This window comes from Haliotis rufescens, unplaced genomic scaffold (genome assembly GCF_023055435.1).
Source record: "Haliotis rufescens isolate VD_foot unplaced genomic scaffold, xgHalRufe1.0.p SCAF_2, whole genome shotgun sequence".
Taxonomy (NCBI): domain Eukaryota; kingdom Metazoa; phylum Mollusca; class Gastropoda; order Lepetellida; family Haliotidae; genus Haliotis; species Haliotis rufescens.
The window spans coordinates 17,080,263-17,101,125 of NW_025963890.1; the positions used below are offsets into that span (position 1 = coordinate 17,080,263).

The 20,863-nt window shown below is 38.7% G+C and overlaps 1 protein-coding gene across 6 annotated transcripts in view; it reads left to right on the forward strand.

The window, feature by feature from the left end:
- LOC124135653 (contactin-associated protein-like 2) overlaps positions 1-20,863 on the forward strand; it is a 189,794-nt gene that overhangs the window by 128,667 nt on the left and 40,264 nt on the right. For all 6 annotated transcript variants that reach the window (XM_046501090.2, XM_046501096.2, XM_046501095.2 and 3 more), the window contains one exon: positions 2,296-2,450. In XM_046501090.2, coding sequence (XP_046357046.2) covers positions 2,296-2,450 — 155 coding nt within the window. The remainder of the gene's footprint in view (positions 1-2,295; positions 2,451-20,863) is intronic.

Consider the following 20,863-nt stretch of genomic DNA (forward strand, 5'->3'; position numbering starts at 1 on the left):
CAGTTAGATTTACGCCAACCTGGACATATATCCCTATCAAATGTTGAGTGGTATATTTTTTGGTCCCCTACCCCTCATAGCACTCCAGCTGTAGTGTAAGGCGATATCTCCATGATAACAATGGCGGGTACACAAATTCCACACATGTATAGTAATATTTTCCCCAGAGGGTCATGGATTATTTCTCTAATCTTTATTCAATAGTTCTTACTGAGCGGGATCGTGTTTGTGATTCCTTGGGGATGTTGTACATGCTTCCTTCCTGATTCTGGTGTTGTGGGATTGTTCCTAGTTGAGTTGCTCATCCATAGATGGGGAGGCAGATTTGTGTATGAGGCTCATTATTGGGATGCAAGTTAACGTTTCATGTTTTCAGAACAATGAAGACAGAGTTGAATTATGGTTTCAAACTTCTTTATGCTTTCAATACGAGACTGCTTCCGTGGCCTGGTGGTAGAGCGTCAGCTCGGGAGAGTGGAAGGTCCAGGGTTCGATGCCCGGGTGCAGCATACGAACATATGTTAAAAGATGGTACTTGTTGTTACCCTGCTTGCTGCTCTGCACTAAGGGGCTGAAACAAGGACTGGTCGGCTCGGAGTCAGTATACTCTGTCTGAGTGGGGTATTCATGTTAAACTGCAGCATGGTATCTCAGTGGATTAGCACTATTAAATCGGCATTAATCCGGACCAATACAAGTAGCAACACGCACATGCACATGATTCATTGCAATGTTTCAGTGCAATGCTTGTATCAATCATGGGGTTCTCTTGCTCAATAAAAGGTACCAACATCTGTCTAGAAATGTCACCTTGAAGGAATAAAGAAGCTGAAGTGTATGTCAACCCTGTCTTCACAGCTTCTAAAATGCCCCTTTAAGATGCTATTTACACGGATGGTGAGTGTACATGAGGAGTTTGTTTCTGCATGTGCCGATTGTTACTTCCTGTGTCATGCTGTGATCATCTTGTACAGTAACTTGTGATTGTTTGTTACTTTCGAATGTTTACTTTGTGTGAAAATTCTGATGATGTTATCTGTGGTGATTAACTTTAATATCAAACAATATATTTTGTGTTAACAGCATCTCAAAGATGTTTAACAGCAAGAGTTGAAATGATACAGATATTTGGAATGATTTATTTAAAAGAAGCTGATTCTTACTGACAGCATCTTATAGAAATGAAAAAGATCATGATAGTTATGTTTCGTGTTGATCTTCATCTTTTTGTGGAGAAGTTTCAGATTTGAACTTTTCAGAAATGTTATTTGACATGGAGGAAATGTAAGTTGAAGATGTGACATTTACAGTTATATTCAACATGTAACTATAAGTCAAGTGTCTGTATCTTTACGAAGGGATGGCATATCCAGTTTCCTTAGAAATGTCCGAGATGGCAAGAAATGCTTTGATTGTTGGTGATGAATAGTAATGATACAATGTTTAATTAAATCGATCTTTGGGAGATGTTTCTGTCAAAGTGGAAATGAATTATGGAATTCTCAACATGTGCTCAATAAATATTCCACCCTCAAATATGTATTTCAGTTAACTAACTGTGTTCAAAAAGTTATATTTGAATTGAATTTGGTTGATTTACTGGTAGTTTTTATTTCAATTTCAATTTCAAAGATGGTTTTGGCCTTGTACATTTCATTACAAAGATTCAGATCAGTTGGTCCGACTTTTTTTGGTCATATCAGTTTAAACATATTGAAAGTTGTGGAAACATTCCAAATAGTGATCGCTTGGAAGTTGGTGGACGTGAAGTATTGAATCAATAACATGTCGACATCACATACATCATGACAAAAATTTCTTTTTACCTACAAAAAGGGTAAACATTTGGATATATCCATATTGTCAGTTGAAAAAGATTGACATATGGGGGGGAAAGTTTAATATTTTGTTCCCACACTACCTACTATACACTTCTCTTCTGCACAGTATTTCTTCTTCAAGATAAGACAGGAGCTGCTCCATCTTGTCAGGAAGTTGTTACTGGAGTCTCTCAATTTGTCTCCAAATATATTCTGAAAAAAACACCATAATCAATTTCGTTTTTTTCTATCAGATCAATATTAAAGGAAATATTTCCCTGCTCATTGGTAATGTACTTACAGCATGCAATTCGGACACAAGCAAGCGCTCAGTAAGGATAAACAACAGGGGGATGTTAGGGAAACAAGGGCATAAAGAAGGACATCTTCAGACCATAGAAACCAATTCCATGGAAACGAGTGCTAGGATTTATTTTCCACTACAATGTGTGCATGCAGTGTTTTGCTGTTTCAGGTGGCACAATGTGACAATCAGCCACTCCAAGAGAGACGTGGACGTGTTTCTGGATGGGGAAAGACATCACAAACTCATCAACGGAAGCCAGTATTTCATGACACTTGATCCCAAGGTCTACTTTGGGGGTGGACACAACTTTGTGGAAACTAGGGGTAAGTTTAGGTTATAAGTTGCACCAGAGGATGAAACCTATAAAACGTATAACAAATATGTTGTTCTACTTGTTCAAAGGATTCTTAAGAATAGATATTTCTGAAAGGGTGGGTTAAAATGTGGATTGTGTGGACAGAAACTGGATTGTGGCCCCCAGACAAGTCCCAGGCTGGTTGATAGTAGACCATTGTTTCACTGTAGTGTGGATTGTTGATCACACTTTCCATCACTGGTTTATATAGTTTACTATGTTTGTTGACAGCCCTGACAAATTACTCACTCTAATTTATGATACATTAGCTAACAAAGTAACATGGAAAGTTATATTTGCTGAATGTTGAATTTAAAAGCACCATGTCACAACCCATTCCCAACCAGGGTTTGATGTGCCATGTACTACATGATCGATAACCTCTACTGTTTCTTTGATATAGACAGTATTTTAAGGTAATTAGCTTTTTGAAAACTAACACAAAAGCTTTCTAAAACATCAAGTTCTCATGTGTCCTGAATACATGATTCTGTTTTCAATTAATCTTTCATAATAAGAATTCTCAAAATAATGATTGATAGAAAAGTCTTTGCTTTGAAACGAACAAGAATGCAAGACTGTGACTTGGCAGGTCAAACGAACACTGTCATGGTCTATCTTGGTCATGTTTTGTAATGAGATGAAATTGGCCTCTCATTCCTTCATATGAAATAACTAAAAACGACAGCATTCTGAAGTATAGGAGCTGTCGATCAATACAAGAAATAGATGATAGTTTACTTGCATGGAGGAAGAGCAGGCTTGCAAAGAACCATTTTGTATGCAATCCATGTTGGAAAAAATATCACAAGTTCTGATTGATTAAGTTCAAATCGACATTATGTTCAAAGGATGTGCTATGGTGTCTCTATGAGAAGTCTCCAAATGGAGGCCATTTTGAAAACGATAGTGATTGAACTTTTCTTATGCATGTCTGAATTGTACTATTTGATGTGTGTGTTGTGTTGTGTGTTTCACACATTCTTGATGTGTTCTGAGTACATGTATCAATCTAGCACTACAAAAATGACATTTCATGTTTTCAGTTGATTGTTGAATGAGAATGTAATCAAGTGAGTGTCCCATTAAAAACTCATTTGGAAGGATTTCCTTTCAGTCTCTAACTTTCATAAGATCAAAGACAACAAGGAGTTAATTCTTTCCATTTGGCTTGGGAAAGTGAAGTCAAGTGTTCTATTCATGTACTGCGTAATACCCTGAAAAACATGAAGTCCTTGGCACCATGAAGAAGATGTGACCACTCGTAGATCACAAAGACTAGATTTCTTTAATCGAGGCTCTCTCTTTTAATTTTATCCTTCAGGTGTGTGTATGTGTGGTTTCACTTGTCAGTTATAATGCACGAGTATTTCAGTAAAACAAAGGTATTTAGTTTGTTTTGTATCTGGATCAATACAACCAGAGTGTTGGTATTACACTTCAGGTCAGATTGCTCTTCATTTGGGAGCATAAGGTACATCCTCTTATATGAATGGAGTTAGACTTTCAGATAACTATTTTCTACTTCATGTTGGAGCCATTTTGACCTAATAACAACATTCTTTATAAATGACCCGTGAAGATCCAGGGTAGAATAGGTCTTCAGCAACCCATGCTTGCCATAAAAGGCGACTATGCTTGTCGTAAGAGGCAACTAACAGGATCGGGTGGTCAGGCTCACTGACTTGGTTGATGCATGTCATCGTATCCCAATTGCGTGGACCGATGCTCATGATGTCAATCATGGATTGTCTTGTCCAGACTCAATTATTTACAGACTGCCGTCATATAGCTGGGATATTGCTGAGTGCTGCGTTAAACAACAAACAAACAAATGAAAATCTTTATAATCATGTCACAGTTATCCAAAGATTTGGTCGATTAATAAGAAAGAAAAATGCCCAATAAGCTACATTGTTCGTAGATAGCACTGCTTGCTGTATTAAAGTAGAAATGGAAACAACTTGATTCTTTGTCCAGTCATTTTGTCTTTGTCTCCAAAGCGCTGATCAATGTGGTTCTGACAACCACGCTTGATTGGTCAAACTGTTGACCACTGAATGCACTGGTCAAGAGGCATTGTGCAGGATGTTATAAATTGTTTTAATTGGGAACAAAAACACTCATTATTCCCTGCAGCTGGGGCAAGAGGTCAACTAATGGAGAGAAGATGTGGTTCTATTTTGATATTCTGGTGTGTCCTTAATCAGCCATTTGTTACTAGTTGTTGAGGAGGATCTCATTGCAAATGGACATTTGTATGGCAGTGGGGATGCTCATGAATCAAGGATGGGATGTTCATTTGCTCGTCAATTTGCACAAACTTACAGCAGGTTCAGAAATGAGCATTCCCGTTGTGCAAGCCAAAAGGCTTAATTATTAAGATATTCTTAAGACACGATGAAAGGATACAATTTTATACTGGTTTCCAATGTATGTTATTATGGAGACCAATGGCTGAAAGGGGCTAATTTCTGCCACTGCTTTTAATGATAAGTTATTTTTTGTTTGATATTTGGTAGCTGCAAATAGAGTGATCAGGTGGGCAAGTGGTGTAGAGGCAGCATGCAACTCACTGTGCAGTTTGAATCCCTAGGGTGTTGATGGTTCCAGAATTACCCTGGTTGTGATCCAAGGGTTTCACTGCCTGCACATAGTCATGAGTTTCATGAAGAGGCAGGTTTCATGACTTGATTTTGGGAGAAAACAACTAATTTCTCTGGATTTTGACTTGTCTCGGACTAACAGACTGGTGGCTGTCTTTGTCCCTGAAGAGGATGAGCATTGATGACAAGTGTCACATGGGTTTACCTCCAGCATGAAATGACATGCTGTGATATGATTAAAATGCTGCGTTGTCATTCACTCACATTTATACATCATGTCAACCCTAGGATATTTTGTTGAATCCATGAAAGCCAAAGTAGCTTTCTAATACAAACAATTCAAAGTGTCTTCCATCTTGGCCTGAAGTAACCACCCCAGTAGGAAGGGCACCATAGGATCACAAGTTAGAATAGGTCCCCAGCAATCTATGCTTGTTGTAAGAGGCAACCAAATGAATTGTCTTGGAGATTGGGTTGATTGCACATCATTGTACCCTGATTGTACATTTCTCTCAGTATCACCTACCTGCTTGTCTGGTCCAGGCTCGAATACTTACAGGCCGCCATGATGTAGCTGGAATATATACTCCTCACTACAGTAACTTGCCTTAAATTTTCTTTTAACCAAACCTGAAGTAATCAACCTGTCTGTGAAGAAGACATGTGGGGCATTGCATTTGAAGAAGCAAGGCCACATCACAATATGTTTTGAAAATTGTATTTTAATAAACAAGGAAAAGTGGTTTTATGTGTTCTATTTTTTCATCTAGGTGATCATAATTTGATTTTGAATTGGCATAGTAGAACATAATTGTAGAAGTTAATAAATTGTGATCAGCTGTGATGCATGTCGCATGTGCTAAATTAAAGAAATCAAGTGAGCATATTGCTCATTTATTGGAAACTGGGGTTAGCTGTTTGTTAGTTCACTGTTTGGATATTGGAGCCCAAACAGTAATCACATTTTGATCCCAATTACCAAAAAAGGAAAATTGAATTTCTTCAAATTAGTTCCAGAACTAAGCCAGGCATGCATTAAGGGGATGAAAATGACAATGCGTAATTATCTGTTCCAGATGACATGCCCAGGAGTTAATTTATTCTCAGCCTTTGTGCTGTAACATCCTGAGCAAAGTTTTTGGGGGGTCATTGGCTTCCAATCACTCCCTAGACAATGAAAATACATTAGGAGAAGGCGGGTTCATATCTAGGCAGAGAATATGGAACCATTTCGGGGACATAATATCAATTGATGACTGGCATAATGAAAGTATGGACCGTCAATAACCATTATCAGTTAGGAAGATGATCAATAGTTCATCTTTGGTCACTTTGCTGATTAAGTGTACATGGATGTTCATATAGATCTGGGTTTGATAACTATGTGCTGACATTTTATTGATTCCATTGGTTACAGACGTGAACTGCGATGTGTGGCTATGTGACGGTATTATTCTTTTGGAAGTGTCTAGGACAAGGGCCTTATTTCACAAAGTGTTCTTAGGGCTAAGTATCATAACTCCAATACTCTAACATACACTTACAGGTGTAGCACTAAGATTGCTTTCTGAAATGGGGCCCTGCAATATGACACCTCGGGGTTACCTCCCACATCAAGCTGACATGCCGTAATATGCTGTTCAAAGTGGCATTTAACCAAACTCACTCACTCACTTACTCATACCCAAAGACATTAAAAACATGGTACCTCATTACCCTCGTTGGCTCTTGTCATGAAAGGAATTAAAGAAGAACTGGTTGGCTTGGTATCAGTAGACTGTGTATAAGTGTGGCATCCAGCACTATAAAATCGGCATAAGTCCAGACTAGTACAGGCAGCCTCACACACACAAGCGCATGCACGTTGCTATATAAGTGCAATAATCTTGAATGCAATGTTAAGCCCCATTTCCCTTTACCTCTTAAAATTCAGTGTAAACAGCAGTGGATATTTTATATCTCAACTTTCAGCGTCCCTCAGTGTCCTAAAGTTTCAGAAGGTCGAGGTCAGTCCTTGCATCAAGGACAGTTAAATACGAGATCCTATCTGAATGTACCATCAAAAGCACAATTATGGTCAATTTCTGTAGCAAAGTGGAATGAAACCTGTCTATGGTACTGATTGATTAAGCCATATAAACAGACAGCATTCAGCTGAGGCCTCCGTAGTAAACAGGCTGCATTGCATCAGTGTCTGTGGACGTCAACTGGGTCACTCTGGCCTGAGATTCCAATAGACAGAGATTTATAGTCTTTGGAGTTATGTTCCAGTAAGAAGATGCCACACAGTGCTGATGGATTGACACAAGGGGATGAAGTAGGTTCAGTCTCTGTCATTCCCCGACAAGCCAGTAACTCCCATCATTGGACACAGTGGGCAGTTTCCAGTATATACTCAGGGTCATAATTTAGGCAACAATCTGAGATTTGATAACTGAACAGTTTTTCCTTTCTGTTGGATTTTTTTTATCTACCAATCATTATGAGGCAACTGATGCACATGAAGATATTGGACACTTCATAATTTTCCAGTCAGTTTCATTGCCATAGAATTATGGTATGACAGAAATAAAGATTACAACTAAGTCATTTTAAGCTCAAATGTTTCTCTTGTTACTTGTTTTTGACCTTTGGCATTCTGTTTTCAGTGTATACAGACATCATTGTCTTTTGTTTGTTGATCTGCTACGGGTATAGTCAAGTTCGCCAGCTGCTATTGACTATAGCCTCCTGTGACTGACTGATTTATAATAGCATTTGATCATGTTACTAAGTGACAAATGAAGCATGACTGTTTGGTAAGATACATGGGAAGTTAAACAAGTAAAGGAAGAAATTTGTGCTAGTCTGCTAGCCTGAGACTACTAAATTGTTGTTAGGACAAGTAAAAGGCAAATGATGGTAATCCTCATTGACTAGAAGCATTTGAGGGCAATAATTCTGAACAGGGGCGGTCAGGTAGCCTAGTGGTTAAAGCGTTCGCTCGTCACGCCGAAGACCCGGGTTCGATTCCCGACATGGGTACAATGTGTGAAGCCCATTTCTGGTGTCCTCGGCTGTGATATTGCTGGAATATTGCTAAAAGTGGAGTAAAACCATAATCACTAATTCTGAACAAGTTCTGAAGGGTTCCATTTTGCTACAAACTGGAACTGAATAAACCTTGACAAAATGTAAACATTGAAAACATTTTTGTCTTCTTCTTCGACTTCTAGCAGGACTGGCAAAAAACGCTGAGGACCAGTGAATTAAGGTTTACACTAGTCTCCTGGACTTGTCTTTTGAAAACTATGAATTTCTAAGGCTGCACATAACCATTTTCTTTGTCTGAAGGTACATGGGAACATTAAATTAATTGGGGTGTTTGGAAGGAAGGGTGACAGAGATAAACTTTCTTTGCTTATGACCAGCATAGGTGGCTTGGAACATACTCCTGGGATCCACACACAGACCTACCAGGGACATTGCATTGACATAACTTGTTGCCCGTACATCTGGTCAATACAACTAAATATGTTTACTAAGGCAGACCAGCAGGACTACCAGGGACATTGCATTGACATAACTTGTTGCCTCTATATCTCGTCAATATCACTAGATACGTTTACTAAGGCAAACAGACCAGCAGAACTACTTGCCTTGGCCCGATGAGTGCCTTGACCAGTCACCTCTGAAGGGCATGTAGAGGTCATAATGAGAGCAATTTTAAGACAATAAGGAATATTGTGGTCAGTAATGACCTCACCCGCTTTCACTTCAGCAAGACTAAGGCCACATTAAAGTAATTATTAGATTTTCAGTCAAATCTCTCATAAGGGTGAGGCAGGAGGCAAACCACAATAACTTTTAAACAAACTATTCAAGGTATGTGTGTGTGAAATCTTGGTGCATGTGATACGCAAAGCCTTAATGTGTCGTAGGACTTTGTACATGGTGTAGTTATCATGTAAAGAAAAAATGTAGGAACAACCATGTTAATGATTCCATCAAGTTAAGAAACAAGACATGGATTCTCACTAAGTTTATAGGGCTATCTGACTTGAATAATGACATTGATCATGTTACTGTATGACAAATGATGCATAAATGTTTGGTGGGACTATATGCATGGTGTAGTAAGACATGCTTACCATTTTTGCGAACACCTAGTGTCATCACTGATTTTCAGTGGTTCATTCATGTGGTTTTCACTGCTGTTTTGCCTTTTGCACCCAGTGGAGTCTTTTTTTGGTAGTTGATCGAGACAATAATAAGATGTAAGGTGGTGATTCATGGTGTTTGTTGTTTAATGCCGCACTCAGCAATATTCCAGCTTTATGACGGTGGTCTGTAAATAATCGAGTCTGGACCAGACAATCCAGTGATTGACATCATGAACATCGATCCACGCAATTGGGATTGATGACAGGCATCAACCAAGTTAGCGAGCCTGACCACCCGATCCCGTTAGTCGCCTTTTACAACAAGCATACTCGCCTTTTACGGCAAGCATGGGTTGCTGAAGACATATTCTACCCCGGATCTTCACGGGTCTGATTCATAGTGAAGCAGGCAGGGATGAAAATCAAATCCATTTTGGCCTAATGGTATCTGACCACAGAGTCACTGCGGTAAGCTGGGCACACTCCACAACACAGAGGCTCTATGTTCCAGGCTTAGCATCCGTCATCACCTCCTTAATATCTCCTCATTAAGGCCAGTTATTGATCACAGCTTCTTGTAGACAAGGGGAGGATTTGTCAAAATCAGATGTTTTTCAGCTGGGTGCTTCCATTTTGGAAGAGGCCAAGAATGGGGTCATAGGTGGGATGTCAGAAATCCTGTGCTTGTTGAGGCTTGGCCTTGACCTTGACTTTGTGACACCAGAGTCTTGAAATGATGGATGAAGATGAAAGGAAGCATTTTGACGTTTTATGGTTAAAGTAAAGTGTGAATATTATGTAACTTTAAGTCTATTCTTGGGGTGCACCGATCACACCTAAGACCTGGGAACAATGTATGAAGTTTCTTCTTGGAGTGCAACCATCACAAACAAAGACCTGCGTATTTGACCCATGAAGATCCGGGGTAGAATAGGTCTTCAGCAACCTATGATTGCTGTAAAAGCGACTTTGCTTGTCGTAAGAAGCGACTAACGGGATCGGGTGGTCAGGCTTGCTGACTTAGTTGATGCATGTCATCGTATCCCAATTGTGTGAATCGATGCTCAGGATATCAATAACTGGATTGTCTGGTCTAGACTCGATTATTTACAGACTGCCGTCATGTAGCTGGTGTTGAACAACAAACAAACAATACAAACAAACAAAACCTGCGTTTTGTGTGTGAATATTCCTCTTCAGGTGTCTTAATTGCACATGTCTTGCCTCCATCTTGTCTTGTATTGTCTTGTAGAACAGTGGCATGCTTCTTGAAAGTCATTCACATCTATGTATTTGCTAATTCAGTGGTTTTAAAGTATTTCTGGTCAAAATGAATGGCTTTGGACAGCGTTCAGAAATATTGTTGAAGACTTTGTCTGACTGATTAACTCAACTATTTGGCTTCCAAGGATATGTAATGTAACTGGAATGCAAATGGGTTTGTGACCACCACTGTTATGTAGTGGAAGTATCCCACCCACATGAATATGACAGACAGTATCTGTCCCAGGGATGTAATTACCTGTGTGGAGTTGCATCCCCAGCCATGCCAAGTCCTGCTGGTCGTGGGGTCGACTTACCCATTATGATAGTATGCTGTCAGCATGATAGTATGCATGTCTGTTTCACCAAAGTGATAAATGTCTGTGCAGGGATGTGGAAAATCAATGCCTGACGTGTTGCGTAATATCGCTGTGCAACAAGGAAAAATAAGCTTTAGTTGTCCATGACCAGCTTAAAATTAAGCACACCTTTAATAAATTGTTTCAAGTACTATATATGGCTTGGATAAAGTTCAGATTGCAAGCATGACCAATGCAGCAGACGGCAGTGTATTGTTTACTTCCTTGTTCTGATATTGATCATGTTTTAGGACATGCAATCTGATTAGTTGATAAGAATACCATGTATTTTGTGCAGTGTATAGTAAGAAGTCATGACAGGCTGCACTGGCTGCTAGCTGCTCAAATTGTATGTTTTTTGTTGGATTACGGACCAGTGGATAAACCTGGTGGGAAAAGCCATTGAGACACGAAAATGATCCATTTATGTCAAAACAAATATTGTGTGATATAAACTAACCGGGTTTTGCTCTAAAACATCTTTTTTTGACAAGTAGACTCACAATTTTATTAATTTGCACACCCCTGCTTTGACCTGGGTTTTCTTCTCACAAAAGGATGACATGCTGTGACTGAAATACTGTTCAGAGCGTTAAACCCCACACTCACTCACTCACTCACTCACTCACTCACTCACTCACTCACTCACTCACTCAAGTATAGATGTTACCATAGTTGCAGAGCTACATTCGCGTTCAGTAGTTTTACCAAACTGGTCTAGGGTCCACTTGCACAAAGTGATCTTAGCACTAAGATGATTGTAACTCCCATACTTTAACATAGGCTTACAATAGTCGTAGCACTAAGATCACTTTGTGCAAGTGGGTCCTGGTAGTCTGTGACTTTAAGGGGACACAGAATAATAGAACTGAATGATAGCACTGAAGCACTGTCCAATCTGCATCAATCCAACTCCAACTGAGTGTCAGAGGACCACATCCCAGATGTAGACTTTATTGCTTGTGGTTTTCTACATGAATATTGCCTTCTGTGGCACTTTGAGGTATGCTTACCATCAAAGGGGAGTGTGCCCTGTTTCCATCAAGATGCCTGTCTGGAAAATGCTTTGAAGATGTTATTGAACGGAGTACTGAATCATCGAAATGCACCTTATTTGAATGATTTTATGATTGATATATATATGATAATTATGACAATAAACATTGATGTTTTAGTGTAATACATTCCAGATGATGTAGGAGGTTTGTATTGTTAGCTTATTGTGGAAACAGAGGATTACATGCTGCTGCAGCATTGGGTTTTAGCGTCATTTGTAAACAGTATAACTCTCCTATGGGGTGGCCGGTTGTCCTATGCACAGTCGTCATGATATGGCTGAAATATTGCCAATGTGACGTTAAACTTTAACTCACTCACTCCTGTGCACAGTGCAAAGGTCTCAAATCAGCTCAAGTTAAGCAGTTGCCCCGCTGAGAGTAGTTGGATGGGTGACTGCGTTTGGCAGCTTGACTCTACTACTACTACTACTACTACTACTACTACTACTACTACTACTACTACTAGCCCGGGGTAGAATAGGTCTTCAGCAACCCATGCTTGCTGTAAAAGGCGACTATGCTTGTCGTAAGAGGCGATTATAGGGATCGGGTGGTCAGGATCGCTGACTTGGTTGATGCATGTCATTGATCCCAATTGTGTTGATTGATGCTCATGATATAAAATCACTGGATTGTCTTGTCCAGACTCGATTATTTACAGACTGCCTGCAATCGATTATTTACAGACTGCTGTCATATAGATGGAATATTGCTGAGTGCGGCGTTAAACAACAAGCAAACAAACAAACATACTTCTACTACTGCTACTACTACTACTGCTACTACTGCTACTACTGCTACTGCTACTGCTACTACTACTTTAATATGGACTTTGGGCACTTGGAGCTCTGCCTGCAAGTTACAATTTAATTACCATGTAGATAGAAGAAATATCAGTGGTGACTTGTTGAATTTGTGTCCAGCACTGGGTAGGTGGTTATGACATTTGAAGGTAATGATGTATCATTTTCTGTTTGTGAATTTTGTTTGATCCAACGAATAAAGGTCGTGTGAGTGAATGTGAAATTGGCCGGACGTTTCCCCAAGGGTCAGTGATTCAAGCATTGCATTAAGTGAGGGCTGTTGAGAAGTGTCCTGTGATGAGCAGGATATGAGTGATTGAAACTGATAGCCTTGTACGTGTATACAACTAGTCAGTGTTGAACCTGGAGGAGGTAGTATCAGTGTTCTGGAAGTGATGGAAGTTCATGGACAAAGGAAGTCCTAGTTTTGTTTGCTACTTCAGGCAACGTGTTTTGGGTTTGTGGTTCCCAGAAGGTTGTACCCATGAAGATCGGCTCAGAATAGGTCTTCATCAACCCATGCTTGCCGTAAAAGGCAACTGTGCTTGTCGCAAGACGCGACTAACAGGATCAGGTGGTCAGGCTTGCTGAATTGGTTAATGTATGTCATCGATCCCAATTGAGGGGATTGATATTCATGATGTCAATCACTGGGTTGCCTGGTCTAGACTCGATTATTTACAGACTGCCATCATGTAGCTGGAATATTGCTGAGGGCGGCGTAAAACAACAACCAACAACACAGAATGTTGAAATAAAGTTGATTGGGTGGGTGGTGTGGATAGGGTGGAGTGGACTGGGAGGATGAGGTAGGGTTGGTCAGGAGTGAGATCAGATAGAGTGGGGTATTTGGTTGGGAGATGGTACATATGTGAGGGATAGGTTGTAGTTAGATTGAGGGGTTTTGGATAGCCTTGCTCAAAGGCTGTACTGAATGTTAAGTCCATGGATGTATAGTAATCATACCCCCGATCTTAAAGGGTATATAGTTATACCAAGGTTCCGTCCGTCCGTCCGAAAACTTTGTCCGCGCGATTTCTCTTAAACCATTCAGTGGATTCATCTCAAACTTAGTACATATAATCTGTGTGATATGGAGGGGTGCAGTCAAAAGAAAAAAATTGTTTCAGGCAATTTTTCATTTTTTAATGAATTTTTCAAACCCTAACCCTATCCATTATTTAATTGGAAACTATGACACACTAGGCGGGTCGGGGGTATTAGTGAGCCATGCTCACTTTTGCCCTTGTTATTCTTATAATAGGCAGGTCTAGATAAACGGAGAGTACGCCAGTCTTTTATAGGGACAACTTGTCCTTATTATTTATATAATCCAGAAATCAAAATTTAAACTAATAATCAATACCTAATAAGAGACTTATTGGAAAAATTATTTGTTTTAATTTTAGAGGAGAGAATGTATTTTTAAGGAAAAAAAGATTTGATAGACTATATGTCATTCTGCAAGTACTGTTGCACACACATGTATCTCCATACGGTCACCATCTCACCTGTTCAAATATGATGGTAACACAAATAAAAACACTCATGTCTTTAGCCACACATAACATAAACCCATAATCTAAGCTAACACCATCAGGAACTACAATCATGTTCCTCCCGCCTCCTGCCTCACCTCCTCGGGCACGATGTGAAACGGAGTCGTCTCTGATGCCGGATCAAGACTTCACTGCAGCCGACTAGATGGGAAATATAAAGGGAGGAAAGTAATGTAAGGAGGGAATTAGCCGAGACTTACTGTATTAACGAGAGTCAGAACACAGAGGTTAATAAGAAACACGAGGATAGCAATCGGCTGCAGCAAAGCATAGGACACATCAAACAGTTGTGAAGCTAGGTGATGCACAATACGTGCAAGATGGCTGTCTCTTTAATGTCTATCCCCATACTGTCTGTGGCAAGGGCAGGATGTAGCATGCTGCATCTTACTGGACTCCTTTTGGAATGCAAATTAAAAACTGCACTGATGAGTAAAAAATATATCGGGAAGAATTTTATTTTAAACTATTTTAATTATCATGAGAGTGACTGGCATGTTTGTTGAGATTAAGGATCTTCATTACTATTGTGAATGTGTTTCTGCTTACATTAACGGCTTTCTGTTTCTGTTTTCAGGTTTGTTTTAATCAAAATATCTTTTGATCTTGTCTTGTGTAATTGTAAGAAGTTTTTTACTAACTTGTACTTAATACCCATGTCAGTGGAATTGGAGCATCACTATTGGGAAAAGTTTAGAAGACAGATTTTCAGTCATGCTGTATTGCATAATTAGGAATTTCTGTCTTGAGTCTTTTTAAAAATCTCACACAAAATGTTTTTGAATATTTTTGTTGCACATATTTGGATTAAATTCATCTGTTCAAAATTGTCATTCCAAAAATATCTGAGAAACACCAAACAAGTCTGCAATACTTTTAGCAAGATAGATTTCTTCAGTTTCTGAAAAGGAGAAAATTCTCTGGGCTCATTTTTATTACATATTAAAAGACAATGTATTCAAAGAATATTCTGCTGTATGATGCTTTATGTAACATTTGGCTCCATCAGTGGACCCCTGTGAACATCAGGGTTAGAATTGGCCTTCAACATCCCATGCTTGTCGTAAGAGGTGACTATGCTCGTCAAAAGAGGCGACTAACGGAATCAGGTGGTCAGGCTTGCTGACTTGGTTGATGCATGTCATTGTATCCAAATTGTGTGGATCGATGCTCATGACTTCAATCACTGGATTGTCTGGTCCAGACTTGATTATTCACAGACTGCGGTTATATAACTGGAATATTGCTGAGTGCGGTGTTAAACAACAAACCAGACCATCAATCTATCAGCTGACAAAAAATACTTTTTATTGTAATTTTTAATTATGAAAGAGCAAATCATGACAAAAGTTTTGAACTTTTACAGTTATTTAGTTTTTTCAGATGAAAACAAGAAGCAGCGTATTAGCCAATCAACTTTTGATAGTCTGTCCTGTCAAGTTAGTCTCAAGGCCACCAGAAGGTCATCCCCTGCTCCGGGGTATCCCCGTCTGCAGCAGACGGTGGATAAAATCAGCATTGCTTTAGGGAATTATGGTGGCTTTGGCTGCAGGCTGGCAGGCTGAAATTATAGAAATATGCCCTTAGATGTGAGCGCTGTCGCTCGTGTCGACCAGTTACGTGATAGGTTTGTGCAAATCTCGCAAGATAATTAAAGGTCAAATTGTGATTGAACAAACATTTCCCATTAGATAAGATATGGTTATTGTCATAGAGATTCATAATTCTCCAGGGAATGTGAAATATATCATTGCATTGGGACATCAGGCACTTCTAATGATAAAAGGATTGTGACCACAACAGATTATGTTATATTGTCAGAGATATTGATTGTTCGTAGTCACCTTATGTTCTTTGATTTTCATGAAATTTGTGTTTAAAGATGAAAACATTTTAAATTAAATTTTGAAGGAAATTGTGACCATTTATCATTAATGATATGCCTATTCACTTCAGGCCTTTAATACCATATATTGTTGCATAATATTTATTGATTCATTTGTTTTCCCATTTGACAGTCAGGTTCGATTCCAAGAAGTGTATATGTGTGAAGAGGCTTTTTGCATTGTGTTCCTTTCTGTGATGTATACTACTCAAATTTTGATAGGGATTATCAACTATGTCCTGTTTAAATGTACACAACATGTTGTGAGAATCTGTGTTGCGTATCGTGGAAAGATAAAACTATCCCTATCAAAAGTGGGGTAGTATCTATGAATGGAATATTGCCAACAGCCGCTAAACTCATTCGCTCAAAAGGCTCATATGGTGTCACTTCATCTGCTGAATTATTTCTGTTTTTTATATCCAAGATTTGACAGTCTTGAAAAGGCCTTTAATTTGGTAGTCCAGCCTTGAAAAGGCCTTGGATTTGGTTGTCCAGCCTTGAAATGGCCTTGAATTTGGTTGTCCGGCCTTGAATTTGGTTGTCCAGTCTTGAAATGGCTTAGTATTTGGTTGTCTAGCCTTGAAATGGCCTTGAATTTGGTAGTCAAGCCTTGAAGAGGCCTTGAATTTGGTAGCCCATCCTTGAAGAGGCCTTGAATTTGATAGTCAAGCCTTGAAATGGCTGTTGAAAGTTTAGTAGTTAATTTGAACATACAAATTGGGACATTCTGACACTGAAGTATAGTATACTTAAGAATATCCGAATAAGTCTGTTTGAAAGGACACTGGAGTCTTCAGCCTTGAAAAGTGTGATCGTTGCCTTGAAAAGGACTAAACAAGGCCTTAAATTTGATGACTCAAATTTGGCGTGAATCTTAGTATAGGATTGGAGCTCCGATCAGATGGAAGCTTAATGAGGACTCTTTGCGGACAAATCTCAGGGTAATACTAGCCACACAGCAATGATTGTATACTTCAGACCAACCCCTCTAATTATGAAGTCAATAACAATAATCAAAGAAGGTAATATACTCCGTGTGAGCTGATACTGAAAGGGAATGGGTGGGAAAGTGGCAACACTGGCCCATTAAGAGTAAAGCCTATATTTAAGATGGGACAATAATGCTGTATTTCTCTCCATCAGCTGTTTAGGACTAATCCCTTGATACCATATAGCCATTAAAACTAGTCATATCATTGTGGGGACATTCAGCCGGCCATTGAAGTAGAGTCACCGCTCAGAACACAGTCATTATGCAAATATCTAACTGAATACATCTCTTCAACATCTCAAGGTGTGAATTCTGTTTGAATTTGCATAGCATAACGAATGCAAATTTGAATGATGTTGTATAATTTTATGACATGCTTCTAACACACAATAAGAATAAATCAAATTTTAATTCTCCTAATTCTCATTCCCAAATTCATTATAAGATGAAAATGCAGATTTTGATTTCAGGCAACCTTTATTCTAATTTTGGCTCTTTGATCTTGGATTACACATTGTTCATCCAAAGCTGAATATAAATCAGTCCGTAGTTTGTAATCAGTTAAGTGATTGTAAGATAACTTGTGGATTTCGGGCATTGGTCAATCAACCTGACAAAGGTCATTATTGATGCGAGGGTGAAGGTTGACTGACTTTACCATTCTGAAATGTCCTAGCCTCTCCATAGGCGGCATAAACATGTAGCTATCTCACAACATCATCCCAAATGGCAGCTGATTGTTAATTTATGACTGACAGTTTGTGACAGTGATTGGGAGTCCGTGACATGTACATAAGGATTTAATTGTGCACAGATTTTGGCTCCCATGTGGGTTTCATTCTTTGACTTATCTCGAGTTGAAATCAGTTGGAGTTTAACTCTGCTGGGATATTAAATCATTGTGGTGATTGAGAAATATTTGGATGTGACAGTAATTGTTTCCAGTAAACTAGGTGACTACATTAATGTGTCATTCTTGATTCTTCATTCTCATCGCAAGCTCGTTCTTACTGTCTTCCTAAACTGTTATTGAAATATTAAAATTGTTTCTTATAAACTAAATTTTCAAAAGAGATTAGATGCCATATTTGATTATAGCTGAACTAAACTGAAACAAATTTGTCCATGGAAAAAGATGTCATATGAACAGTGAGCTGGTAGGATTATTTCACACAGTATTTTGCCTAAATGATATTTGAATGAATATTTTATTTAATTTATAAACTTAACAAAGTTATACTGATCATGAATATATTGACTATATTTTTTTATATTACGTGCTCTGCCTTCACTACAAAAACATATCCCCCAAATATTCATGATCCCTAACTTTTTGGGTTCAGGATATATGTATGTAACAATGCATACCAATAGAAAAGTTAATTTAATTGCAATGCTATTTTTGAAATATTGAAACAACAGGACAAACAAATGTAGACACACTTCCGGTTTGCCCAAAGGACAAAAATATGCTTAAACTGCATTATGCTGATCCCCAACTCCATGCGCCGCCTTTCTGAAACAGAAAATGTGCACTATACAGAAGAAATTACTGTAGCACCAGCAAAAATTTCTTTCGTTTTTAATCACTATTCTTTTACAGAAGTTCAAAGAATTTTTAGGAATTTCTAGGCCCCAATACAAGACTGGGGGCAAGCCCAGTTCCTAAAGCATTCACTTGTGTTGAGCACCTAGGTGTGAAGCCCTAGTGTCCATAATAATAATAATGATAATAATAATAATATAGCCATTTATAATGTGCCAGATTCCGTTCACCAAGTGAATATTCATGCTCTAGATAATTATTAAAACGGTCAGTGGATCAGTGTGCACTCAATATGGCTGGAATGGGGGTAAGAGTGACATAAACCCTACTCACTGATTGCTATGCTACAGTACTGCTGATGCAGGATTGACCACTCACTCATTCACCCACCCACCCACAAATCCACTAACCCACCCACTCACTCACCAACCCCCCCCCCCCCACACACACACACACACATCCACTCACTCACTCACCCACAAATCCACTCACTCACTCACTCACTCACTCACTCACTCACTGTATATAACAGCTCACAAAGAAAGGCATGAGCAGCTACTTTCCCTTCCTCATTGTCAACAGAGAAGTCAATACCCAGCCATTTGCTGATTGAGTGGCCTTCACTGACCGGCGTCAATGTTTATCAACATGCAGATAACTGTTGATAATTACTATGGTAAATTAACGCAATAATCTTTTGCTTCTTGGATAATTAAATCACTCAAACTGATACAGCTTGATTGGTCACTGCTGCTCGTACAATCAGATCATATTTGATTGGATTGTATATTAGACAAGGATGATTGTGTTTACTGCAGAAATAATTTCTTTAAACTCTGTTATTTGTTCAAATATTTGGAAGAAATTTAGGTGACAACTTTATTATTTTTTCGATTTGTTTTTTTCGAAACTTTTTTTCCTCAGAATTTAGAGTCCACATTTTGAACCATAGAATGAAGGTGTGCACGACTTTATACTTAGGTATCAAGTGAGTTAAAATTTAACATTGCTTGAGGAATATTGCAGACATATGTAACAATAGGGGGTAAACGTGGAAGTATTTACACATGGTGAGAGGAGCGTGGGAATGGAAGGCTGACTGTAGTATGCTGTGATTCTAGTTATTTGTTGCAACAATCTCTGTCATAATGTTGTATGTAACGTGCTTTGCTATATATTACGATGCACATATTTGAAATGTGTGTCTCAGTGTTATATGTTTATAAACTTCACTATGTATAATGAAACACATATTTGAAAAGTGTGTCACATTGTTAGATCTTTATATACTTCACTATATATTATAAAACACATATTTGAAATGTGTGTGTGTCACATGTTATTTGTTTATGAACTTCACTATATATTATGATACATTTTGCATCTTTTACATCTTGCATCCACACATCTGTTAAGATCCGGGTTAGAATAGGTCTACAGCAACCCATCCTAGCCGAAACAGGCAACTATGTTTTTCGCAAGAGGCAACTTAACAGGATCAGGTGGTCAGGCTCGCTGACTCTGGTGAGGCATGTCAACATATTGCAATTGCCTGGATTGATGCTCTTGATATCAATCACTGGATTGTCTGGTCCAGACACGATTATTTACAGACCGCCATCATAGCTGGAATATTGCTGACAAACCAACCAACTCTAACATCCAGATGGCATGCCGTGATATAACTGAAATACTATTCAGAAGGTTCTTTCACTTAACTAACTCTATTACTCACACTTTTTCAGTGCCTTAGGTGGGTACCAATAGGTTGGATTTTTAGATCTGCATGTTTTGTTCCTTATTCTAAAATATCATCGTAATAGTCGTGTCATATAAACAGATTGCAATATTATTGGTTCCTGATTGAGGCTGTGAGAATAGGGGCAGTGTCACAAATCCGTAGTCAGTCAAATTTTGGGTCATTTTTTCTGGCTTAGTAAATATGCGAATAACAGACGTCAAGTTGAATCTCAAATGCGAAATTATATCTATGCGGATGTGGATCATCAGCCTGTCTGTTGGGAAACAGGGGGACAGCTGGTTCTGCTTTGGTATCATTACTGCAATTTGTGTTTTGAAAATACCAAATATTGACCTTTTTTGTTGTATTGTTAGATCTAGTTACATAAGACTCTTACAAGGTTTCAGCACGATTATGATTAGTTA